This window comes from Hibiscus syriacus, unplaced genomic scaffold (assembly GCF_006381635.1).
Source record: "Hibiscus syriacus cultivar Baekdansim isolate YM2019G1 unplaced genomic scaffold, ASM638163v2 tig00110833_pilon, whole genome shotgun sequence".
Taxonomy (NCBI): domain Eukaryota; kingdom Viridiplantae; phylum Streptophyta; class Magnoliopsida; order Malvales; family Malvaceae; genus Hibiscus; species Hibiscus syriacus.
In genome coordinates, this window is record NW_024062884.1 from 1814454 (window position 1) to 1842432 (window position 27979).

General features: G+C 33.4%; 1 protein-coding gene across 1 annotated transcript; it reads right to left on the reverse strand.

The window, feature by feature from the left end:
* Positions 1 to 4444: 4444 nt before the first annotated feature.
* LOC120143079 lies at positions 4445 to 9659 on the reverse strand. The gene is made up of 6 exons (XM_039157498.1): positions 9387 to 9659; positions 7376 to 7570; positions 6813 to 6929; positions 6502 to 6651; positions 5652 to 5710; positions 4445 to 4718 (listed from the first exon to the last, which is right to left on the reverse strand). The coding sequence occupies exons 1-6, from the start codon at positions 9558 to 9560 to the stop codon at positions 4583 to 4585; spliced, it is 831 nt and encodes a 276-aa protein (XP_039013429.1). The 5' UTR covers positions 9561 to 9659; the 3' UTR covers positions 4445 to 4582.
* Between the last annotated feature and the right edge of the window lie 18320 nt (positions 9660 to 27979).

Consider the following 27979-nt stretch of genomic DNA (forward strand, 5'->3'; position numbering starts at 1 on the left):
AAACTTTAAATATGATTTTTGAAAAAAATAAAAGTTTAAATACTAAAACAAATCAAAATTAATAGTTCAGGTACTAGACACAAATTTACCATAATATTAATCTAATTAAACTTAAGTGTAAATTATACTAGTAACCACCCAACTATAGTTCTTTATCATTTTAACCACCATTTTTTAATTATTATCAGTCAGGTCACCCAACTACTTAAATGCATTCAATCAGGTCACTAGTTGTTAACAGTTAATGGAAGTAATGACATTGTACATTTGGTCATTGTTACTTATATATATTCTATCAATTTAGTCATAATTTTAATAAATTCAAATAAATTTAACCTTCGAATCAGATCATGTCATGTGCCACTAATGCAAAGTGCTAAGACATGTGTCGTCACCTGATTAGAGAATTTAATTTATTTTAAATTTAATAGATTTACTTTCCACTAATCAGAGGGTGACAACCATGCGAGCTAAAGCACTCACTCAACCACCGGGCCAAGCAAACTTTTATGTTTAAAATGGACTACATATGGTATATATGTTATGCTAGTCTAAACTTAAATCTTATTATTTTATACTACACCTTAACTTAAATTCACATTTTAAATTAAATCAACATCTCAATCACCAAAAACCTAATTAGGCCAAATTCTTTAAATCATTCTACACTTGATTTTAAACATCATACGTGCTTGAAAATTAATCTCCAACATCAAAAACATAATAATCTTTCATTAATTTTTAAAACTCCAAAAACTCTACATAAACCCTAACCTTCAATCTCAACATATAAGGATCTTCACTATGAAATATTGGTACCAAATGATAGAGAATTTCATATAGATTAATTTTCTAATTCATAACTTAGTCCAAAAATCAATCATGTAAGCTTAAAAATCAAAAATAAAATGTTTACCTTGGAGAAATGGTGGTTTCGGCCGAGCTTGAAGAATGAGCTGATTTTGTGCTAATTTTCTTGGTTAATCTAGTATTTATTAACCTTGACATATGGCACTTTAACAATATAATTGAATTTTAAAATTCAATTAATGAGAATTCCCAAAAATATCATTAATGAAATTTGATAATTACCAAATGATATTGTATTATCTTCCATTAAAATATTCGTTAGTCAAAGATTAATCAACTTGACTTTAACCTTTTACTTTGACCATTCAATTTTCAAAAATTGTAATTTAGTCACTAAAATTTTACTATTCGACCAAATTTTAAAAATTACACTGTTCTGAGACAATTTTTTTTGATATAAAACATGGAAATAATATTTCCATCAATTTTATATCATCCTTCAAATTTTCATATAATTTCGGTTTAATACGATTATCCGATTTAAATACCGAACTTTATCGCTTTATAACTTTTAATATAAATCATATACCGAAAATCTGATTCCCACAAAAATCATTGTTTTAGGTCAAATTGTTTATTTGTTGGCTAAAATTATAAGTTTTTAAAATTATATTTTTGGTCTTTGAACTTTTGCAAAGTTTATACATTAGCCCTCAAAATTTCAAAACTTACATTTTAGTCACTAGTTAAAATTTAGGGTATTACACATTATTACTATGTAATCAAAAATATGACCGTAATCGTAATTTAAATCACTGATTATAGCAGGGAATACCTTTATCATCGGGATCTCCAGACCACTTCCTGGGAGTGTGCTTGAATGATCCTGCTTTTCCTTTCGTTCTTTTCTAATCAGATTTTACCCAATTGCGTTGCCATCCGTCTGTTCACAACATTAATTTAGGGTAAACACAAGCAAAAATAAAAAGAGTAAACCACACATTTAGTGCTTAAACTATCAGTTTTGATATGTTTTAGTATCTAAACTTTTAATTTTTTTCCAAAATCATACCTAAAGTTTAGTTTTTATCTCATTTTACCCACCTTTAAAAACTTTAGTTTTTGTTTCACTTTAGTACCCTCATTCAAAATTTAACGTTAAGTTTTGAAAAAATTGAAAGTTTAGTTATTAAAACGAACCAAAACTGATAGTTTAAGTACTAAGCGCGTTAATTTTTTAACGGTGGGTACAAAAATGAAATGAAAACTATATGTTAGGCATTGTTTTGAAAAAATTAAAAGTTTAAGTACTAAAATGGGCTAAAACTGATAATTTATGTACTAATATGTAGTTTAGCCAAAAAAAATGAATTCCAAATTAGGAAACAAACAACCGAAAAAGGGGTAAATCACACGTTTAGTAACTAAAATATTAGTTCTAGTTTGTTTTAATACATAAACTTTCAATTTTTTCAAACAATGTCTAACGTTTAATTTCTATTTCATTTTAGTACTCCGTCGTTAAAAACTTTAGTGTTTGTTTTATTTTAGTACTCCATTTAAAATTTAACGTTAAGTTTTGAAAAAGTTTAAAGTTTAGGTATAAAAACAGACCAAAATTGATAGTTTAGGTACTGAATGCGTTAAGTTTTTAACGAGCGTACTAAAATGAAATGAAAAACGAAACGTTAGATATACTTTTAAAAAAATTGAGAGTTTAGATACTAGAATAAATAAAAATGATAAATTAAATACTAAATATGTAATATACCCAAACAAAAACATACGAATTCCAATTAAAGAAGGAATAAGTGGCAATGCAAAACAGTTGGTCAACGACCTCACAATGGATTTTTCAGTTGAGGACGTGGCAAACTGAATTTTAAATTAATTTAGGTAAATTATGTATTTAGTATCGAAACTATCAATTTTGATATGTTTAATGCATGAACTTTTAATTTTTTCTATTTCATACTTAATGTTTAGTTTTTATTTTAATCATTAAAAACTTAATGTGTTTAATATTTAAACTATAAAAATATTGGTCTATTTTAATACCTAAACTTTTAAAATTTTCCAAAAATTAACATTAAATTTTGAATATGATTTTAAAATGAAAAGAAAAAATTAAATCTTATGATTATTTTTATAAAAACGGATAGTTTAAGTATTAAAATAGATCAAAACTGATAGTATAGGTATTAAACACGTAGTTGCCCAATTTTTTTATTTTTCTATGTAACCAAACAGAAACATTCCGTTGCCCGGTGCCAAAGCTGGATCATAGTTCGAAACAGCAATAATGAAAAAAAGAGTACGAAATAAAGGAAGAAGAAGAAGAGTACCATCGAAACGCTCTTCGAAAATGATTTCTGAAAATGAAAACCGAAACAAAAACAAGAGGAGAGGTTTAAGCGTGAGGATTGAAGAATGCGACGCCATTAGAGGAAAAAGACTACTGCCTTGCCTACTGGGAAAAGCTCGACTGCTTGAGCTTGTTATAAAATGTTTCATAACTCATTCACCTTCATTCTTCCTATTATTTACGGCAATGCCATCCATTATTTAATTATATTTGGGTAAATCACACATTCAGTACCTAAATTATCAATTTTGATATATTTTAGTACCTAACTTTCATTTTTTTTTAAATTCATGCATAACTTTAAGTTTTTGTTTCATTTTAGTACTCTGTCATTAAAAATTAGCGCATTCAATACCTAAACTATCAGTTTTCGTCCGTTTTAGTACCTAAACTTTAAGTACTTAACGTTAAATTTTGAACGAGATACTAAAATGAAACAAAAATAAAACAACCATCACTTTTGTTTCGATTTAATCATTCAACTATTGTTTTTTAAGATCATACTAATATCTAGTTTTTGTTTCATTTTGGTCACCTGCAGTTAAAAAATTAACGATGATGCTGATGTATCCATAAAGTAAATGTAAAGTCATCATTGAAAAAAAAAATCTCCCCAACAATTCTATTAAATTATTAACATTGGGTGACCAAAATAAAACATTAGATGTGATTTAAAAAATAACTGGGTGACTAAAATAGAGTAAAAGTTTTTTAGGGTTTGATCTGTTTGAGATATATAACTATTTTTTTCAAAATTATACCTAATGTTATATTTCGGTTTCATTTTAGTCACCCGTCGTTAAAAACTAACGGTGATATTAACATGTCACATTAAGGTAATGCCACGATATCATTAAAAAAAGAAATATCACATCCATAATTTGTTAATTTTTTAATGACGAATGACTAAAATAAAATCAAAATGTAACGTTAGGTATAATTTTAATTAAAAAAATGCATAGTTTAGAGGCTTATTTTGATAAAAAAAAAAAAATTATGGTCCACACATGCTGTGATTAAATCGGTCATGAAATTAACCTTAATGTCCAATTTGATCAAATGAAATGTTTAAGCCTGTGTTTGCTAAGACTCCTTTCACCCAGTTATCTTTCATCACTATTTTATTGTTTAGGTTTAATTCTATTGAACGGTTAAAGCCTAAGTTTTCAAAGATCCAACATCATTTCACAATTGATGCACAACAAAATGCATACAAAAAATTATTTCCTTCCAATGAACCAACAAGAATCCACTTGACTAGCAATGAAAGGAGCTGCAAAAGAGCCCCCGTTCTCATCGTTGATGCTACAGACCGGAAAATGGCTAACCAGTTTGTAAAATTTACAGGAAAAAGCTCTCTAGGTCTGTCTCCAAACAATTTATATAGACATTTGAAGGGGCATTGATTCAGTCCAGGTAAAAGAGAGTCACGATTTTCCGGAGATTCTTCGCTTCTTGGCATGTTTCCATCAGCAATTTGCTATCATGGAAGGCAAAGCAAATGACTTGCTGTACATGAGAAATGATGTCCCTATTACACAGCCTGAAAATTTTACCATACACAGATTGCAAGTAAGATTAAATTTTGTCTACCAATCCACAAACATTCCCACTTGGAAGAAACTACCATGGATGGCCTCACCAGTTCACGAGAAAAACGATGAGCTCAACAGAAGACCGTGCATGTGACAAGCTAGATAGTCTTCAAGCAAGGTTTGTGACTCGATAACTGATGGGTTTACTTCATTATCTTGCATTATGTTAAAGGTTGTGATTTTATATATATGTTAGGTTTCATGTATAGTCTTTTACTGCTAAGTACAAGACAATGGAGGATGATGTTTCAGCTATTTTAATTTATGGATAATTGTTTCTCTAAGCCTCGTTTCCGTCCAAATCATATCCAGAGGCCTCATCTCTCTCACTCTCTATCCCTTCATCCTATGGCACCGATCTAGGTGTATAACAGCAATCTATGACCGATCAATAATAATCTAGCTCAAGATGGCACCAAATTCTCTACTTTTTCATTAGTGTTCATTTCACTTAAAAAAATCTCAGCTGTCTTCATATACAGGCTTGACGTAAGTTAAAATGAATAGAGATTAACTAGGATAAAATCAAACTAAATAGGGAACTAAGCTAACTTAACCAAATTGAAAATGAGTGCTGACCAACTTAATAAAGATTACTGTATCACATTGATTGAAGTTAGAATTGCAGAATTATGAGTTTCCAATGCTAGCCAAAGCTAACAAGCTCAGTTAAGTGAATGAAAATCGGTTGTTAGTACTGTTTAGCAACCACCTTATCATGCAACTATGTAATAAGCATCTCAGGAGTTTACTGCCTATCAGCTTCAATTGAGATCTTATCACAATCTCATTGCTATTAGCTTGAAACCTAAAATCAATGATCAATTCCACCTGGAGGTTTGCTGAAAGTATTATCAGAAGACTACAGAGTTATGACAAACCTGCTGGCTTCAAGCAGAGGTAGATGATCATTATAAGGCTTCTCTATCACAGTTTTGACCTGAAAATTTGAGAATTAAACATTAAATCACCCCAAACAGAAATATAGAATTTCAGTTTCACCTTCACAATTAATTTGAGATCTTCGGTAAAACATGTTTAAAAAATGCAATTAATAATGTTTAACTATCCAACCGCGCAATAGGCAACGAAACTCTTCATTACAACCAATGGCTCCCAGCGCTTGGACTATGGTGGTCACAATCTTCTATAAAGCAATATAATCCGAGATATAAAAAACTTAAAATTTTGTGTTGCATTTATGCCCCATCACCTAAGACAAGATCAAAAATGAATTTCTTAATAAAAAATTCAGAAACTAATGACACTTAAGTTACAGAGTACTCAACTCAAAAGCAGTGTCATCATTAAGTTACCGAGCCTACGAATAAACAGTCTGACAAGATAATTGAAACCAACTGTGACCATAAGCCACATCCTACATTGAGTGTGAAGTAATTAAAACCCAAGTATAAGACCGTTTTCAAATGAAACCAACAGCAATTTGATTTATGACTTCCAGTGATTGACCAGCAGCATTGCATCAGTAACACTCAACGTAACTTAATAAAAAATAGCTAGAGGTTTAATAGCACAGCCTCTCAGGTTTCAAGAAACTGGTCACAATTTTCAATAGTCTCCTTCTAAGGATATAAAATGCAACAATTTTTACTCAAACAAACAAATCTAACAAAACACAAGGAAATTAGCAGCATCAGACGAAGCCGTAACATATCAATAGCACAGACAAGTTTCCTAAGAATGACTTAAACGCTACTATCACATTCTTACCTTTTCCAACAGTTCCTGGCTCTCAGGCGGTTGTTTCTTCAAGCTCTGTGGCAAAATTACTGTAAGCAACTCTGGTTTCTCTGCTCTTAAAGCACCTCTGATGACAGCTGCATTAGTACCTGATGCACCTGATGTATAAATATGGTTTTTCTGCAAGCCATGTTAGCAGCATGGTCAAAATAATTTTGTGGGGAAAAATAGATTTTTTCTTTGAGAAAAAAAGACTTGAAGACGTAGACCAACTTAGCTAGTATTCATATAATTGAGCCACATATAGAAGGGCAATTAAAAACTAGAAGCAAGGCACTCACAGTTATAACTAATGCATAGCTAAGAATCTCAATAAACTCTTGGTGCATGAATCCCATATTCCGTGTTCCAAAAAAACCAATAGCTCTAGGCCCTTGCTGCTGAATTGCCAATAACTCCTGCAAAATATATGACCACATAGAGAAAGTTAGCAGTCAAACTCAAAACAAATTCCAAAATGCAAAAATCAGTAAATGTTTTCAAACTGCAATTAAGAATTGGCTAAGACATGAATTACATATCATTTATGATTAGAGGTCAATATTAGAAGGCCAAATATCCTCTGCTCATTTAGTAGTAATTAAACCAAAGACATTAAGTTAAAGAAATTATCATGTTCCCAAACTTTCATTTCACAAGCTACCAAAAGTTCTTGCAGGGCTGTATCATAAAACAAGGCTCTAAGAAAGATACACAAGTGAAGGCATTTGAAAAAAATCTGTTATAACCAATAAATTACATGGAAAGTAGGAGCTTTGATTGTACAGGCACAGTTCTTTACTGCATTCGCAAAAATAAAAAACATTGAACTTAAGTTCTATTGTCCTATATAAAAATCACATACCTGCAAATAATCTACATCAGGAGCTGGTTTCATCTCCGAAACCATAACTGCCCCTGATCCCTCTACAAGAGATTGGGCTTGTGTTGGAATTTGCGTCCAAGTATCTTCATCAGAACCATATAAGCAAACCACATTCTCCTCGTCATATCTATAGCCATCACCCTCTTGCTCTGTTCTACTATGTCCACAAGGCCACTAAACCAGTAAATAAAAACAGAATCCCTGACAGTAAATCATTAGTGAAAACTAACTGCCCACAAAGAGTGGTGATCAACCAAGAAAGACTATAATTTTCAGACATATTGAAAATTGAGTATCCTTCAATCAAAATATAAGAATAGAAAGAGATTCATCTACACACAGCAGATCATACAATTTAAACATATTCAACAACTGGGATTGAATACTGTTATCGTAAACTTAAAAAATTGTCAAAAAAGAATGTGATGTGGGTTAGATTGTTTTTTTTTATAGAAGATGAGGCCGCGTAAAAAACCCCCTTTATTTTACCCTCCATGTGATGTGGGTTAGATTGTTGTCACCAGATAATAATAACATAACAGATACAGGAAGATTGATTAATTAGATGCAAATTTTACAAAGTTATAGAATCAACTAAACAAATTCATAAAGAGTGCAAACCTTTCTTGCCCAAGCAACTCAAAAATTAACTTTAACAAGCAAGAACCTCAAGGGGTATTTGCATAAACAAATTAGAGTGTCGTTTTACTCGTCAATAACTTAATAAGGGATCTTAATGAAACACATTATGCAAAACCGATGCCTTGGAAATATCCTATTTCATGCAAATTAAAAATTGCTGACAAACTACACCCAGGATTACACAAGCATTTCTATTAAAATTTTGGAGTTCAAAGGCAATAATCAGATAAGAAAGTAGCCCTGCCAATAATCAACAATAGAATTGCTGACAGTCTGACAGAACATTCTCTCTCTCTCTCTTTCTCTCTTTCCACAGAAAGAATGCACTCCACTGTTTACTTTTTCAAAATTTATCGTCCTCTCACCCACACTACAAACAACCTAAAGACATCAGCTTCCAATAGCTACTAAAACATTTGGAGTGGAACAGAAATGAAGATGTCATAATCAATAGAACCAGTACAAGATCGTAAGAACAAATCAACTGACCCCTTTCACCACCCTTCATTTTGGTTTGAGGTGCAATTTCTCCTGCTCACCAATGGTAACCAGAACAGCATATGATTTTTCTCCAATATGAAACATACATTTTTTTATTAAAATATTTTTAACTTACTAGATCGCCATATTAATAGCTATGTATTCATACATCATATATAAGCATGTGTTGAAGTTAAAAACGAAACAGCATATCTAAAGAGTACTACCTTCATTGAACACCCTTATAATTCCCTATCCAACACTACAACAATATCTACATCAGTAACCAGGGATGGACCGATGGATGCGGTCGCACCCTCTAGAATTTTCAAATTCCCTTATATTTTATATTTTTTCTTTGTACTTTCTATTGATTATCTAACAGCCCTAAAATTTTATAGCTCCGCACCTCCTAAATTTTTGTATACAACTTTTAAGTTTGCACACCCAGACATAAGTTTCTGCACCATCCCTGTCAGTGACAGAGATAAGCCAAATCACATCCATCTACAATTCCCATTCAGGTTGCAGATCCTGATATAACCTAAGTGTTAATTTCTTTTTTTCTCACAGGAACATGTAGCTATTCTCACACAGACAATGCTACATTCTCCCCATTTTCAACAACTTTTTGAGGGAATAAACAATCAAAATGACATTTTTAGGTTATTCTCCCTATACATAAGAAATTATATAAATGGCTCCATAGATTCATAATTCAGCCATTTCATCATAAACAATTTCAAGACAAAAAAGCAATCAGAAAACTGAAAACCCCAAATTCAAAAACAAGTTATTATTCTTATTAAAAAAAACCTAACGAAACAGAAGGAAGAGCTTGAAAAGAGAAAAACTTAATTGAGAATACCTTTTTCTTGGAGAGAAAATGCGGGTTTCTTCGGAAGGTACACAAGTGATGGGAAGAAGAGGAGAAACTAAAATTAGGGTTTGCGGAAGAGAAAAAAGAAGAGCAATAAGAATATGGGAATCCGGTAGGGGTTGTTGAAGGCAACAACAGCTTCATTGGTAGAGTTATGCTCATTTGCTTATATTATTAGCTGGTTATTCTGATTGTTTCTTTTTCTGGGCAACTTTTGTCACTCGCTCTTCCCTTGCTTTAATCTTGAAATATATATATATATATATATATATATAAAGTTTAGAGAAAGTTAAGAAACAAATATGGTAAACTATGTATTTAGTATCTAAACTATCAATTTTAATCCGTTTTGGTATCTAAGCTTTTAATTATTCAAAAGCATGTTTAATGTTTAGTTTTTATTTCATTTTAGTACCCGTCGTGAAAAAATTAATGTGTTTAGTACCTAAACTATCAGTTTTGGCCCGTTTTAGTACCTAAACTTTCAATTTTTTCAAAACTTATCGTTAAATTTAAATAGTGTACTAAAATGAAACAAAAACTAAATTTTAGGAATAGTTTTGAAAAAAATAAATTTTGGTATTAAAATGGACAAAGTGATAGTTCAGATACTAAACGCAAAATTTACCCAAAATGTATTAAGAAAAGAAAGATTTTTCTTTGAGAAAATTACTATTTTGTGCAATTTGTATATTTATGTGCATTAGGTTAAGTATTTATTTGTTGGGTATAATACATGAATGTTCCCTGACTATAAACGCTACTTTGTTAAGTCACTCGATTAGTAAAAGTTATGAAATAATCTATTGACTATAGGACATTATTTTGTTGAGTCCCTGATTATTAAAAGTTATAAAATGATCACTTGAGTATTCATATATTCCAAACTTGACTGTTTCTGTTAAAAATTGAAGGTAGTCTAAGTCTAAGCTAGATATTAACATGTTAACTGTGATATGATAAAGTTTGGTCCCAAAATCTCAAACGACTATCTTATCTTAGCTAACATATTAACATCCAACTCAGAATGTCATCAATTTTTTTAACGAAAAATGATGAGTTTGAAACATATAAATAATCTGGTCACCATTTTGTAACTTTTAATAGTCGAATGATTCAACAAAATAACTTCATATAGTCGAAAGATCATTTTATAACTTTTAATAGTCATTGAACTTAATAAAGTAGCGCTCTATAATTAAATGACCATTTTTATATTTGGACCCTATTTGTTTTGTGTTATATAGGCAAAGAAATTTGGATTTTTATTGAATATCATTTTTAAGAAAATTAAACTTAAAATAGTATTTGTTTCAATTATTTTTTAAATTATTATTTTATCATATAAGATAAATATGTTGTAACACCCTAAAATCATGTTAGTGGTTTCGAGTGAATCCGTTGGGCTCAGAGTAGTGTAATAAGCCCTTAGGTAGCATTTGGGTTAAGTATGACATGGAATTAAGTTTGGGTTGAGCCCAAAAGATGTTTAAAAGGGTGTTTGATTTATGGGCAAACTAAGGATGACCAAGGGAGTAATTTACTCATTGTTTAAAAAAGGTTGATCTCCATTTAAGATGCATATGTTGCAGAGAAAGTCATTCCCTTGTCTTATTCTTCAAATTTTCTTTTCTTCTTCTCCCTCTCCAAATCTCGCAAAGATGGTAACTTTATTGCTTAGCAGCCTTAGCCCGGATTTGTGAAGGTAAGAACTACAATCTCCTCATCTAGAGCTCCATTTCAAATCGGTCATCTCAAGCTTTAGCTATGGTGACCATGGTGGGGTTTTAGAGAGGTTTTGGTTGTAGTACCCTAGAGTGTTTATAGTTCATTCTTAAGTGTAACATCTCAAACTACGAGTTAATGACTAAATTGTAAAAATTTCAGAATATGGTGATTAAAGTAGAATAGTTGAATAGTTTAATGATTTATGTGGAGATATTTCCTGAAAGTTGTTAGTAAATATTAAAGGAATCAAAGGGCAAATGAGTAATTGATCAAGGAAAATAATTAAATAATAATTAATGGGTATTATAATACCCATGTGGAAAATGATTGAAGAGATAAGCTTCAAAGCAATTCTCTTCTTCATCTTCTTCTCTTCTCCACGTGAAAACTCAAAGCAAAGGTGAGTTCTCTAATTTCTTGATTGTTTGTTGATTTTAAGCATGGGTTTTGATCCTTAGATGATAACTAAGCTTAAAGAAAGCTTAAGTTATCTTAAAATCAAAAGATAAAGGAGTTATGATAGATTAAAGAAAATGAGTTTCTAAGTGAAATTTTGAATAAGAAGGTTTAAATGAATTTGGAGGATAAATTTGACTTGTCATCTATGAGAATAAGAAGATAGAAGTGTTAGAATTAAGTTTGGATAACATGGAAAATTTAGTATGATTATTGATTTCTATAAGGAGAATAGAATTTTGAGGTTTAAGATGAAATAAATAGATATAAATGAGTTTAAACATGTATATTTGAGTTAAGAATATGAAAGGGAATGAAACTTGAAGAATTGAAGTTGAAAGAGTGAATTTTCGTGCAATAAACAGTGATTTCTGGGTAGGTGCATCGATGCATTAAGGGGTGCATCGATGCATGGATATTTCGAAGCTATTTTGTGTACCGATCCACCCATAGTGCATCGATACACTCCTAAAGGAAAAGCTGAGATTTGGTTTATTAAATTATCCTGAGTTATTAACATCAAGTATAAGGTTTAGACTTCTGATAATCGTCTCGGAAATTATGCTTATGTAGAAATTGAGCCTAAACAAGTTAAGGAACAATCGAAGATTTAGGATTGAATCAAAGCAAACAAGGCTAAGGTGAGTGCAATTTTAATTGTACTTATGTTATTGAACGAACATTGGCTTGCGATGAGCCAGTATTGGAGTTACTATGGTAAGAAGTGACTCCTAAAATGTTATTTGATTTATGATTCTGATATGTGCATTGTAACATCCTCCATGCAGGGTTAGTGATTAATTTGTAAAGTTTCAGCATTTGGTGATTTAAAGTAGAATGATGGAAAAGTTCAATGACTTATTTGAGTTATTTTGTGTAGGATTGAATTATAAAGAAGGAAGATTAGAAGGATAAAATGGTCTTTTTTATAGCAATATAATTATTTGGGGTTAGTATTATATTAACCACGTGGAAGTATAGGAAATTAAAAACAAGCTTCCAGAGTCCTCTTCTTCTTTATTCTTCTTCATACGTGAGACCCAAGCTAAGGTAAGATTCTCTTGTTAGTGAAATTCTTGATGAATTTATGGTTGATTCATGACCATTAGGCAATAGTTAAGCTTAAAGGAAGTTTAAATTGTTTTAAAACCTCAAGATGAGAAGTATATGAAGAATTAAAGAAATGAAGTATAAAAGTGAAATCTTAGATTAGAGTTCATAATAAGAATTAGAAGTGAGATTTGACTTGTCATCAAGTTAATTAAGGGATAGGAAGTGTTAGAATAGGAATTTGAACATGTTGCAAAACTAGTATAATTTTTGCAATTACATAGGAATGACTAGATTTGGAGTTAAAGTAGTGATTATGGAGTAGAAATAAGTTTAAGTATGTGTATTAAAGTTAGGAATATTAAAGGAAGTGAAATAGGAAGGTTTGAGCTGAAATAAGGTGATTTTCGAGCTCAAAATGGGATTTCTGGGCTAGGGGAATCGGTATCCATTCAAGGGGAATCGATCCCCCCTCAAACGAATATGAATTTCCAGAATGCTAGAGGGGAATCGATACCCCCAGGGGGAACCGATTCCCCCATAATAAAAAAAAAGAAAAAAGAAGAGAGACTAAACTATAAATCCCTTAAATTGGTAGGCTATTAGAGGTTAATTTCAAGACTTAGGCATCTGATAATCATCTTGAAAATTTTTCTTATGTAGATATTGAGCCTAATCGAGTTCCGGAATCATCGACAAGTAGGATCAATCGAGGGAAAGACAAAGAAATCTAGGTGAGTGCATATGCATAGCATGAATATGTATTTTATTCAGTTCTAGACTTGTGATAAGTCTAGATTCAATAGTTTGATACATGATCGTAGTTCATATGATGATATATGACATGAATCCATACCATATGCATTATGGGACATGAATATGAAAGAAAATGTTATATAAATTATATGATAAAGGTATGGAAATAATATGTCTACGTGATATAAATTAGATAAATTGTGAAAGCCCATGTTATGTAAATGAGAACTATAGGTATAGTTGGCATGCCAAGGGTAGAGGGTCTATGTGGTCATTCGGGACATATATGTATTCTTTGGAACATGTGTGAGGTCTGGTGAGACACATACTTGATCCTTGGTATATGTATATGATTCTTAAGGAATGATATGTGGTCCTTCGGGACATATATATATTCTTTGGAACATGTGTGAAGTCTGGTGAGACACATACTTGATCCTTGGCATATGTATATGATTCTTAAGGAATGATATGTGGTCCTTATGGACATTATTATATGGCACTACGGTGCAATTCTACGCGGCACTCCGGTGCAATTCTACGCGGCACTCCGGTGTAATTCTACGTGGCACTTAGGTGCAATTATATGAGCTGTGGTGACATCATAGTGCACAACCTCACAATACTCACATACCTTAGGTTCTCTGTATGGTACCATGGGCTAATGAACTTACTAAGGCGAACTTATGAATGTGAATTTGATAAATATATGTGTAAGAAACATGGTTTTGGTTATTGCATTGTTTACATACATCTTATTATTACAACCCATCTCATTTTGGCAATTACTTTATATTTATTGATATTATTATTATATTGCCTCATTGAGTCGATGACTTAGCGTGTGAGTGTTTCACACGTAGGATCCAATAAAGTAGACGATCAAGGTTAAGCAGCTGGATAACATTACTCCTGCAACTATCAGATCAGAAGTAACTTAATCAGTAGGTCATTTTGTTATGAAAATAGATGTTGGCATGTAATTAAAGAGTTAAGTTGTGTATGCTCTAAATATTTTGGTAAACTTATATTACCATATGTATATTATTGTATTTTTCGTAATATAAGTTCAAGTATTTTACTATTATTTGTAATGAGTTGTGTTTTAAAAGTCAATGTAATATCTCTGACTCGTATCCGGGTTGGATACGGGTTGGGGGTGTTACATTTAATGGTATCAGAGCTATGGTTTAGCCGATTATAGGCATAAACCAAAGTCTATAGAGTCTTTAAATGGAATACATGCCAACAAATAGTGAGAACTTATGATCTGGTATAGTATGAGTATGCTATTTTGCTAATAGAACAATGTGTTTATTCTTATTAGATGTCCGGACATAATAGCTCCCGAAGTGAAGCGGGAGAAGATAGGCCTGCTGAAAGCAGTAATTCACCTGCCCTGGCCAGGCAAGGTGAAGAACATGCATCTCAAGGAGTGCCTGTTCAAGATCAAGATATGTTCTTCAGAACGTTATACACTATTCTAACGCATCTTCAACCTCTTGCTCCACCAACTCAAAGGATGAATGTAGCAAAAGAGTTGAGAGGTTTAGGAGCTCCCGAATTTAAGGGAGAAACCGAAGAAGGTCCGGTTACGGCAGATCTTTGGTTAAATGATTTAAAAATCATGTTGGATGGTCTCCAATATTCTGAAGTGGAGAAGTTAGCTGTCTCGTTGTTGAGGGGTCAGGCGAGAATATGGTGGACGAACGTTACCATGAGGATGCCCAGTGACCAATTGATTTGGTCTTTATTCTTAGATGAATTTAAAAACAAGTACATTAGAGATCAATTTATTCGACAGATGAAGCAGGAGTTTTTGAATTTGAAACATATGAACCGCTCTGTATATGAGTATGAATGTGAGTTTAACAAGTTGAGTAGGTTTGCATCCGAGCTTGTGCCTACTGAAAAAGAGGCTTGTGAATGGTTTGTGGAGGGTTTACGCCCTAGATTGAAAGAAATGCTGATAGTATTGAATTTGTCCTCGTTCCAAGAGGTGATCAATCGTGCCAAGGCTCATGAAAGAGCTCAGAATGAGAGATTCGGGGATTTTAGAGTTCGGACATCAAAGAGAACGGGTGCTTCTTCTAGCTCAGTAATATCAAAAAGGGGAAGAGACTCAGGATTTCGATCACAAGCTAGATCAGAATCAGTTGCATCATCTGCTAGGGGAGCAAGTCAGGCAAGACCTAGACAGACGCAGTCAGTGGGATCTGGTGTTGGGAGATCTACTCCAAGTCAAGCGAGACAGTGTCAGCACTGTGGAAAAAACCATTCTGGGGCTTGTTGGATGGCTGCTAGGACTTGTTTTCGATGTGGAGATGCCGGACATTTTATCTGGGATTGTCCATTGATTGTTGGTGAGCCTACACCATCTGAAAGAGTTGGTTCTTCCTCACAAAGAGGACAAGGAATAGGCAGATGAAGGAACCCGTCTGAATTCTCTGCTCAACCTGAAGTTCGATCAATCGCACGGGTGTACAATCTAAAGACAAGTGAAGACCGTGATGACCCTGATATTATAGCAGGTACTTTTCAGATGTACGATAAATTAGTATTGGTACTAATTGATCCGGGTTCTAATTATTCTTATATTACAAGTAAGTTAGTAAAGGAATTGAGGATTCCCTTAGAAGCTACGAGTAATGAGATTATAGTAACAACTCCGTTAGGCCATAGTGCTCGGGTGTATAAAGTCTGTAAGGGGTGTCCCATAAAGGTTCAGGGAATTGAATTCCCTGCTAATCTGATGGAATTACCCTTTGATGAGTTTGAAGTGATTCTGGGAATGGATTGGTTGTTCCGTTACTATGGAGATGTTAATTGCAGATTGAAAAATGTAACCCTGAAAAGTCCAGGAGGAACAGAGATAAGTGTGAGCAGTGAAAAGTTTAATCCCTTAGCAAATGTAATGTCAGTAATGTCAGCTAAGAAGCTATTGCTACAGGGATGTCAAGGATTTCTTGCAAATGTGATAGATTTAAGAGCTATAGAGAAAGGGCTAGAGGAGATTCCAATAGTTCAAGAATTCCCTGAAGTTTTCCCGGCTGAGTTGCCAGGATTACCTCCAGATAGAGAGGTATAATTTCAAATTGAAGTAATGCAGGAACCACTCCAATTGCAATGGCACCTTATCGGATGGCTCCGAAAGAATTGCAAGAGTTAAAGAATTAATTGCAAGAGTTGTTAGGAAAGGGATTTATTCGACCAAGTGTGTCACCTTGGGGAGCTCCGTTGTTATTTGTTAAGAAGAAAGATGGATCAATGCGTCTCTGTATTGATTATCGACAGCTTAATAAGGTGACCATCAAGAACAAGTATCCCCTTCCGCGCATTGATGACTTGTTTGATCAACTAAAAGGAGCTTCGATATTTTTGAAGATCGATCTATGTTCGGGTTATCATCAATTGAAGATTCAGGAGAAAGATATTCCGAAGATGGCTTTCAAAACGAGATATGGTCATTATGAATTCATCGTAATGCCATTCGGAGTAACGAATGCACCAGCTGCTTTCATGGATCTCATGAATAGGATTTTTCAACCCTATTTGTACCAGTTTATTGTTGTCTTTATTGATGACATACTGGTTTACTCGAAGTCCATTGAAGAGCACATCACACATATGAGGCTAGTTTTACAAATTCTCAGGGATAAAAATCTCTATGCGAAATTGTCCAAATATGAATTTTGGCTAAACGAAGTAACTTTCTTGGGGCATGTGATCTCGGCAGTTGGGATTAGAGTAGACCCTCAGAAGGTTAAAGCTATAATGGACTGGGAAGCTCCAAAGAATATATATGAAGTTCGGAGTTTCCTTGGACTTGCCGGTTATTATCGAAGATTCGTTAAGAATTTTTCAATGATAGTGCTGCCTTTAACAAAGATGATGAGAAAGAATGTACCGTTCTTTTGGACTTCTGAATGTCAAGAAAGTTTTGAAGCTTTAAAGAGAATTCTGACGGAAACTCCGATATTGGTTCAACCGGAATCTGGCAAGAATTTTGTAGTATACAGTGACGCATACCATAACGGGTTGGGGTGTGTATTAATACAAGAAGGGAATGTGGTAGCATATACATCGAGACAGTTGAAACCACATGAAAAGAATTACCCCACTCATGATTTAGAAATGGCTGCTGTAGTATTCGCTCTCAGGATTTGGCGTTATTATCTTTATGGGGAGCGTTGTTACTTATATACGGATCATAAGAGCCTGAAGTACCTGATGACTCAAAAAGAGTTGAATTTGTGGCAACGTAGATGGGTAGAGTTCTTAAAAGATTATGATGTGATAATTGACTATCATCCCGGAAAGGCTAACGCGGTAGTAGATGCTTTGAGTAGAAAGACGTTTGCAACTTTATGAGCTATGGATGCAAGATTATCTTTAACGGGAGACGGTGGTCTTTGTGCAGAGTTAACCCTTAAACCAACATGGTTAAAACGAATAGGAGAATTGCAAAGTAAAGATGAAACGTGTTTGCAAAGAATTGAGCAAGTAAAGAGCAAAGAGATTAAAGAATTTGAGGTTAAGTCAGATGGAAATCTATATTATAAAGGAAGAATTGTAATACCCGACAATGACGACTTGAAGAAAGAAATGTTAACAGAGGCTCATTGCAGTCCGTTAACGATGCACCCGGGTGGAACCAAGATGTATATGGATTTGAAGGATCGATTTTGGTGGTCAGGGATGAAACGAAACATCACCGAATTTGTGTCTAAATGTTTGATATGTCAACAAGTCAAAGCTGAGCATCAAGTTCCGTCAGGATTATTGCAACCGCTTGTCATTCCTCAATGAAAATGGGAAAATGTTATGATGGATTTTGTTTCGGGGTTACCTTTGACTCCGAACAAAAGAGAATCAATCTAGGTAATTGTTGATCGATTAACTAAGTCAACGCATTTCCTTCCGGTTAAAACAGATTTTTTTATGGAAAAATATACAGAGATGTATATTAGAGATATTATTAGATTGCATGGAGTGCCTGTTTCCATAGTCTCTGATCGAGACCCTCGATTCACTTCTAGATTCTGGAAATCTTTGCACGGAGCGTTGGGGACTCGTTTAAACTTTAGTACTTCATCCTCAAACTGAATAGAAATCAGAGAGAACTATTCAGATATTGTAAGATATGTTGAGAGCATGCGTAATGGAATTCAAAGGATCATGGGAAAAGTATTTACCGCTGGCAGAGTTAGCTTACAACAATAGTTATCAGTCTAGTATAAAGATGGCCCCATATGAAGCATTATATGGAAGAAAATGTAGTACTCCATTAAATTGGTATGAACTCAAAGATCGAAGTGTTCTTGGTCCGGATTTAATTCAAGATGTAGAACAGAAAGTTCGAGATATTCAGCATAACCTCAAAGTGGCCTCTGATCGGCAAAAGTCCAATTCCGATCTTAAAAGAAAGGAGATTGAATTTGAAGTTGGGGATAAAGTGTTTTTAAAGGTATCTCCATGGAAGAATATGTTGAGGTTTGGTCGGAAAGAAAAGTTAAGTCCCCAGTTTATTGGACCATATGAGATTGTAAAAAGAGTGGGACCCGTAGCATACCAATTGACTTTACTACCAGAAATGGAAAAGATTCACAATGTATTCCACGTCTCAATGCTTCGGAGATATCGATCGGATCCCTCTCATATCGTAAACCCAGAAGAGATCGAGGTACAACCGGATTTGACTTATGAGGAAGAACCGATTCAAATTTTAGCTCATGAGATTAAGCAATTGAGGAATAAGACTATCCCATTGGTTAAAATTTTATAGAAGAATCACAAAGTAGATGAAGCAACATGGGAGCGTGAGGAGGATATGAGGAATCAGTATCCCCATATATTTTCTTATTGAAAATTCGAGGACAAATTTTCTTAAGGGAGGGAGATTTGTAACATCCTCTATGCCGGGTTAGTGATTAATTTGTAAAGTTTTCAGCATTTGGTGATTTAAAGTAGAATGATGGAAAAGTTCAATGACTTATTTGAGTTATTTTGTGTAGGATTGAATTATAAAGAAAGAAGATTAGAAGGATAAAATGGTCTTTTTTATAGCAATATAATTATTTGGGGTTAGTATTATATTAACCACGTGGAAGTATAGGAAATTAAAAACAAGCTTCCAGAGTCCTCTTCTTCTTTCTTCTTCTTCATACGTGAGACCCAAGCTAAGGTAAGATTCTCTTGTTAGTGAAATTCTTGATGAATTTATGATTGATTCATGACCATTAGGCAATAGTTAAGCTTAAAGGAAGTTTAAATTGTTTTAAAACCTTAAGATGAGAAGTATATGAAGAATTAAAGAAAGGAAGTAGAAAAGTGAAATCTTAGATTAGAGTTCATAATAAGAATTGGAAGTGAGATTTGACTTGTCATCAAGTTAATTAAGGGATAGGAAGTGTTAGAATAGGAATTTGAACATGTTGCAAAACTAGTATAATTTTTTGCAATTATATAGGAATGACTAGATTTGGAGTTAAAGAAGTGATTATGGAGTAGAAATAAGTTTAAGTATGTGTATTAAAGTTAGGAATATTAAAGGAAGTGAAATAGGAAGGTTTGAGCTGAAATAAGGTGATTTTCGAGCTCAAAATGGGATTTCTGGGCTAGGGGAATCGGTACCCATTCAAGGGGAATCGATCCCCCCTCAAACGAATATGAATTTCCAGAATGCTAGAGGAGAATCGATACCCCCAGGGGGAACCGATTCCCCCATAATAAGAAAAGAAAGAAAAGAAAGAAGAGAGACTAAACTATAAATCCCTTAAATTGGTAGGCTATTAGAGGTTAATTTCAAGACTTAGGCATCTGATAATCATCTTGAAAATTTTGCTTATGTAGATATTGAGCCTAATCGAGTTCCAGAATCATCGACAAGTATGATCAATCGATGGAAAGACAAAGAAATCTAGGTGAGTGCATATGCATAGCATGAATATGTATTTTATTCAGTTCTAGACTTGTGATAAGTCTAGATTCAATATTTTGATACACGATCGTAGTTCATATGATGATATATGACATGAATCCATACCATATGCATTATGGGACATGAATATGAAAGAAAAAGTTATATGAGTTATATCATAAATGTATGAAAATAATATGTCTACGTGATATAAATTAGATAAATTGTGAAAGCCCATGTTATGTAAATGAGAACTATATGTATAGTTGGCATGCCAAGGATAGAGGGTCTATGTGGTCATTCGGGACATATATGTATTCTTTGGAACATGTGTGAGGTCTGGTGAGACACATACTTGATCCTTGGTATATATATATGATTCTTAAGGAATGATATGTGGTCCTTCGGGATATATATGTATTCTTTGGAACATGTGTGAGGTCTGGTGAGACACAAACTTGATCCTTGGCATATGTATATGATTCTTAAGGAATGATATGTGGTCCTTATGGACATTATTATATGTCACTACGGTGCAATTCTACGCGGCACTCCGGTGTAATTCTACGTGGCACTTAGGTGCAATTATATGAGCTGTGGTGACAGCATAGTGCACAACCTCACAATACTCACATACCTTAGGTTCTCTGTATGGTACCATGGGCTAATGAACTTACTAAGGCGAACTTATGAATGTGAATTTGATAAGTATATGTGTAAGAAACATGGTTTTGGTTATTGCATTGTTTACATACATCTTATTATTGCAACCCATCTCATTTTGGCAATTACTTTATATTTATTGATATTATTATTATATTGCCTCACTAAGTCGATGACTTAGCGTGTGAGTGTTTCACACGTAGGATCTGATAAAATAGACGATCGAGGTTAAGTAGCTGGACAACATTACTCCTGCAACTATCAGATCAGAAGCAACTTAATCAGTAGGTCATTTTGTTATGAAAATGGATGTTGGCATGTAATTAAAGAGTTAAGTTGTGTATGCTCTGAATATTTTGGTAAACTTATATTACCATATATATATTATTGTATTTTTCGTAATATAAGTTCAAGTATTTTACTATTATTTGTAATGAGTTGTGTTTTAAAAGTCAATGTAATATCTCTGACTCGTATCCGGGTTGGATACGGGTTGGGGGTGTTACATGCATGAATACATGAAATAGATATAGGTTATTATATATGTTACATGATTATATACATGTGTGATATATGCTATGAGACATTGACCAATGTGAAATGAAATAAGCTAAGTGACTATATGAAAATTTTACATGATATACATGCTTACATGAATATGAAATATGGATTATATGTTATATGATATGAAATAAATGTTTACACATATATATGGTATGTGACAGAAGAAAAGAAATATGTGATTATAAGATCAATGATTACACGTACATGTGGTACGTGACAGAAAGGAAATGATATGAATAAGTGATGTGAATTGTTATAAATTACAATGCCCATGTTATGTGATATGAGAGCTAGGGGTATAGTTGGCATGCCAAGGGTTGAGGGTTTACCTATGTTTTTCGGGATATATGGACTGTTTACCTATGTTCTTCGGGACATATGGACTAATTACCTAGGTTCTTCGGAATCTATGGACTGGTCCTTCGGGACATTTATACGAGCTGTGGTGACAGCATAGTGGTGCACAACCTCAATGTACTCACATACCTTAAGTTCTCAAAAGTATACATGGGCTAATACATGGTCTTTACAAAGAGTAAATAAATCAATTAATTTATTACTATGTATGTTTTGTTGTGAAATAGTATATGTGTTCCATGGTATGTATAGAAATGTTCGGTATATATACTTATACGATAAAAAGGTATTAAAAGTACTTGCATTATCATATGTTATCATGTATACTGAATTATATGCGACACGATTGAATTCATAGATTGAATGTTTATATTTATGAGAAATGCATTATTATTATGTTTATGCTTCACTAAGTCTATAACTTAGCGTGTAAGTTTTTATACGTAGGTATCGAAAAGTATAGAGATCTATTATAAGCTCAGCAGAACAACATATCTCTACTTGAAGGTCAGATCAGAAGTAGATTAAATCGTATGTATTATTATGTGAAAATAGGTTGGCATGTAAACAAAGTCAGTAAATTAAGTGTTTATGCTCTGATCGAGTTTTGTAATATTTTAAACGTATTTTATATAAGTATAAATGCAAAGAAAGTAACGGTTAAATTTTTACGAGCGTTATGTATAATTTACGAAAATCACTGTAGCAATGTATCGATGCACTGTAGCACTGTAGCACCTTATTTTTCTGCTAATAAAATGTATATTTTTTCTTAAATTGGTTAGAAGGAGCATAATTCAATAATATATTATCATATTTTCTTAATATGAGTTAAAATGTTTTGTTATTTTGTAAGGAATTTGTTTTAAAAAGTTAATGTGACATCTCATATGTTGAAAACATTTTGATATTTCGATATAACAAATAAAGTTAAATGAATTTTAAGATTTTCCAAATGATTTTTCTAAGTATATTCGATAGAATTATTCGAATATCAAAACATTACTCCAAATCTTTCAAAGATCATTTTTAATCCTTACTCAAAGTGTAAAATTAAGTTTTAAACTTAAAACAATTTCAAAATGATTATACAAAGTATTTCGAACCAATTTAAAGCCAAAAATTCCAGATTGCTCAGAGGGAACCGATTCCCCCCCAAGGGGGTACCGATTCCCCCCTTGTATAACGGTCGAAATATTTGAATTTTACACTTAGAGAACCGATTCCCCATAGGGAGTACCGATTCCCCCACGCTCCAAACTGTTTTATTAATTGTTTTCACACTAAAACGGCTATATTATTTTCTCTAATCATCCCCAACGTTCAGAAGTGATTCAAGGTGTATTTAAGCAAGCTTAGAAGCCATTGATCAATAATAAGAAACATCAAGCAATTAGAATCAAGAGAGAATCAAAGAGAAAGCATCAAACCTCAAGTTTGAGCATTTCAAGCCTATTTTTCATTCAATATTCATTTTGCTTTCAAGAACACTTATTGTGCTCAATTGTATTTATTCTGGAGTGTTCTTTCTTTGTTCTAGAATTGTGCAAACATATTTTCCTTGTGAGGTTTTTCTTGTAAGTTTGCAAATTTGTATTTCTCTTTGAGAAAAGAGTGTTCTTAAGAATTGGGGTGTATTCTTGAGGGAGTTGTAAGGTTATCTCTTTGGCCTAAAAAGAAAGAACAAATTAGTGAATTTGTTTGAAAATCCTTAGTGTGGATAGCTAAGGTAGTGGACGTAGACTTTGGTTGATAAAGTCGAACCACTCTAAATCGCTGTGCAATTTCTTTCAATTTTCTGCAAAAGCTTCCACAAAAATTTTTATTGCCAATTCACCCCCTCTTGGCTGATTCAGTCAATCGATTAACTCAACAATTGGCATCAGAGCCTAACTCATTAAAAGGTTTAATCGCCTCTTGAGTCGATTCGGGAAGAGTTATATCGATAATCAAAGTCATCAATGGCCTCCGCTTCAAACTTCGACTCCGGTCTCGATTCGATGCCTGTCAACAAGCCTCCTTTCTTCAATAGAGCTAACTATACCTATTGGAAGAATAGAATGATGTACTTCATTCAAGCAAGTGACATGGGAGCATGGAATGCTGTAGAAGAATGATACATCAAACCTCTCACTCATCCAAGGTTGTGGAGTGAAGGAGAGACAAGAATGTTCCAGCTCAACTCCAAAGCCATCCATATCATTTTTTGTGCTCTTGGACCAGATGAATACGGAAGAGTTTTATCGTGTACAACCGCCAAAGAAATATGGGACAAACTTTAAGTCACTCATGAAGGTACCGATGAGGTAAAGAAATCTAAAATTAGTATTCTAACGCATAGCTATGAAATTTCAGGATGAAACCAATGAAGATATCAAAGCTATGACGGATAGATTTTCAACGATTTTCAATGGTCTCAAATCATATGGAGAGATCTTTTCAAATGAAAAGCTTGTGAGGAAGTTAGTCTACTTCCTCCCAAAATCGTGGTAATCAAAGAAGGCGGCAATCATCGAGTCTAAGGACTTAACGTCCTTAACTCTTGAAGAGCTAATTGGGTCACTCCTCACTCATGAATGATGCTCGAAGATGAGGTGGACCTCGACAAGATTGACGAGACACCAAAGGAGAATGAGAAGAAGAAAACATTGGAGTTGCTCTCAAATCCACAAAAGATGAGAGTGATTCGAATGACGATGACGATGACGAGAATGACATTGTTTGCCAAAACGGTTCAGAAAAATGATGAGACCTTATCGAGGAAGAAAATTCAAACGAAATGAAGGCCTCAAAAATAAACAGAAAGAGAAGGACCCAATCATTTGCTACAAATGCAAAAAGCCAGGGCATGTCAAATATGATTGCCCACAATTGAAGAAAAATGGTCAATCAAAGAATAAGCACAGGGCTCATGTGGCTACATGGAGCGATGAAGAAAGTTACGATTAAGAGGAACAAAAAATTGCTAACTTGTGCTTGATGACATTTGGGGAAGATTCTAATGTAACCTCTAACTCATCCGATTTTGATGATTTATCCTATGATGAGTTATTAGAGGAATATAATGGGTTGGCTTCGGATTATGAGAAATTATTTTTAAAATATAAAAATGATGTTTCAAATTTGAAAAATGAAAACAAACTCATATCCAAAACCAACAACGATCTTGAAAGTAAAATCAAAGATTTGCAAATCAAACTAGAAGAGTTTGAAAAGAAAAATTTAGATTTGCAAAATTTACTTTCAAAGATCAATGATGATCATCAAAAGAAAATTGATGATCTTAAAACTTCTTTTGATAAAGTTGGAACAAAACATTTGAAAAAGGTGGAAATTCAAAATCCAACTTTGTTAGAAAAAGTTTTAGAAACTACAATCATAGAGGTCCCCAAAGAACCTCTAATGGAAAAATCGTTAGAAGTATGTGGGTTCCTAAAGAACTCATTACTACTAAAGATAAAATATCCTACACAAATGGATACCTAAGGGACTAGGATTTTGGAAACTAAAGAATATGGACCCAAAAGAATTTGGGTACCAAAAATAAAAAATTAATCTATGTTTGTAGGGAAAGGAGCATTGCTACAAGGCACGAGAAACAAATTCAAATTCATGGTACCTTGATAGTGGATGCTCAAGACACATGACTGGAGACAAAAGCCGGTTCATTGAGCTTAACGCCAAAAATAGAGGAGAAGTGACTTTTGGAGACAATTCAAAAGGTCACATTGAAGGTATTGGTACAATAGGTAATACATCTTCATACAATTAAAATGTTTTATATGTGAATGGATTAAAGCATAATCTATTGAGTATTAGTCAATTATGCGATAAAGGATTCAATGTCTTATTTGAAATTAATGGTTGTAAAGTCATTGACATTGCATCTAATCGGATTATGCTTGTTGGTCATATAATAGGAAACATATACATGGTGCATTTAGATTCTTTTGATATGACTAATTTATGCCTAGTTGCTAAGGATGAACATGATAGTTGGTTATGGTATAGGACTAAGACATGCTAGTATGAGTGTTTGCAACGGTTATTCAAGGAGACCTAGTAAGAGGTGCCTAAGCTTAAATTGATAATGATAAAATCTGTGATGCTTGTGCTAAAGGAAAACAAAAACGAGTTTCTTTTAAATCCATTAATGAGTATCAACTAGTAGAGTTTTACAATTGATCCATTTAGATCTTTTTTGGGCCAACTAGAACTACTAGCTTGGTGGAAAACAATAGGCATTTGTCTTGGGTAGATGACTATTCTAGATACTTGGGTTCTATTTTTAAGTCTAAAGATGAAGCATTAGAACAATTCATCGTTTTCAAAAGTAATCCAAAATGAAAAAGGTTACTCTATAACTAGTGTTAGGAGTGATCATGGAACTGAATTTGAAAATCTTGGATTTAATGAATTTTGTAACTCTAACGGTATAGCCATAATTTTTCAGCACCTAGAACCCCTCAACAAAATGGAGTTGTTGAGAGGAAAAATCGAACTTAGAAGAAATGGCTAGAACCATGCTTTGTGAAAATATTTGCCAAATATTTTTGGGCGTAAGCCACAAACGCTTGTTAGTTGTAATCGAGTAATGATTAGGCCATGTTGTTTTCGATGATAATCCCCTTCCGAGAAAGGATTCTTGTGTGAATGATGATGTAGGTGTTATAAATACAAATGACGTTAGACATGACGTTGGAGAACCATCATCAAAGGAAGAAACGAAAAATGAGGAAACTCATGATCCTCTTGAGAATCCAACCATTGAAGAAAGGGAAGTATCTATCCAAGAGAGTACAACTATGTCAAGGATGGTGAAATTATAGGGATCCATCTAAAGGGGTAACACTCGATCTTCTCTTAGAAATATTGTAATTATATTGCATTTATCTCATGCATAGAGCCTAAGAATTAAAGAAGCATTAAATAATGAACATTGGATTATGGCTATGCAAGAAGAGTTAAATCAATTTGAGAGAAGTAAAGTATGGATATTAGTTGAAAGGCCTAGTAATAAATCTACTGTAGGTACTAGATGGGTATTTAGGAATAAGCTTGATGAGAGTGGTAATATAGGGAGAAATAAGGCTAGAATTGTTGCTCAAGGGTATACTCAAGAAGAGGGCATAGACTATGATGAAACATACGCTAATGATGGGGGAGCTCTCATTTTTTAAGCTACTGTAGGTACTAATGATGTTCTTTGCCAAGAATTTTCTAAGCTAATGCAAAGTGAGTTTGAGATGAGCATGATGGGGGAGCTCTCATTTTTCTTGGGACTCCAAATCAAGCAAAGAAAAGATGGCATCTTCATCAATCAAGCTAAGTACGCCAAAGATATGCTAAAAAAGTTTGGACTGGAAAATGGGAAACCTCATGACACTCCAATGAGCTCTTCAACAAAGCTTGACTTAGATGAAGGGTAAATGTGTAGATGTTAAATATAGGTCAATGATGGATCTCTACTTTATAACTGCAAGTAGACCGGACATTATGTTTAGTGTTTCTTATGTGCTAGATTTCAATCATGTCCTAAGGAATCACAATGATGGATCTCTACTTTATCTAACTGCAAGTAGACCGGACATTATGTTTAGTGTTTGCTTATGTGCTAGATTTCAATCATGTCCTAAGAATCACTTACTAGCTGTTAAGAGAATCTTTAGATACCTTAAGGACACTCCTAGTTTAGGACTTTGGTATCCTAGAGACTCTAGCTTTAGCTTGCATGCTTTTTCTGATGTGGATTTTGGAGGATGCAAATTAGATAGGAAAAGCACCTCCGGTACTTGCCAATTCCTTGGAAATATGCTAATTTCTTGGTTTTCAAAGAAACAAAACTGTGTTGCATTATCTACCACTGAAGCTGAATACATTTCAGCTGGTAGTTGCTGTGCACAAGTTTTATGGATGAAACAACAACTTTTTTATTATGGAATTGAAGTAGGTACCATTCCTATCAAGTGTGACAATACTAGTGCTATTTGTCTCACTAAAAATCTCATCCAACACTCTAGAACTAAGCACATTGAAATAAGACATCACTTCATTAGAGACCATGTCACTAAGGAAGATGTAGTTCTAG

Excerpts from the sequence above, each read along its gene's own strand:
- LOC120143079 (XM_039157498.1), bottom strand. The coding sequence starts at position 9,560 with ATGAGCATAACTCTACCAATGAAGCTGTTGTTGCCTTCAACAACCCCT. Across the intron at positions 6,652-6,812 it reads GCTATGCATTAGTTATAACT|AAAAACCATATTTATACATC; the intron begins GTGAGTGCCTTG and ends CATGGCTTGCAG. Across the intron at positions 4,719-5,651 it reads CCTCTGCTTGAAGCCAGCAG|GCTGTGTAATAGGGACATCA; the intron begins GTTTGTCATAAC and ends TAAAATTTTCAG.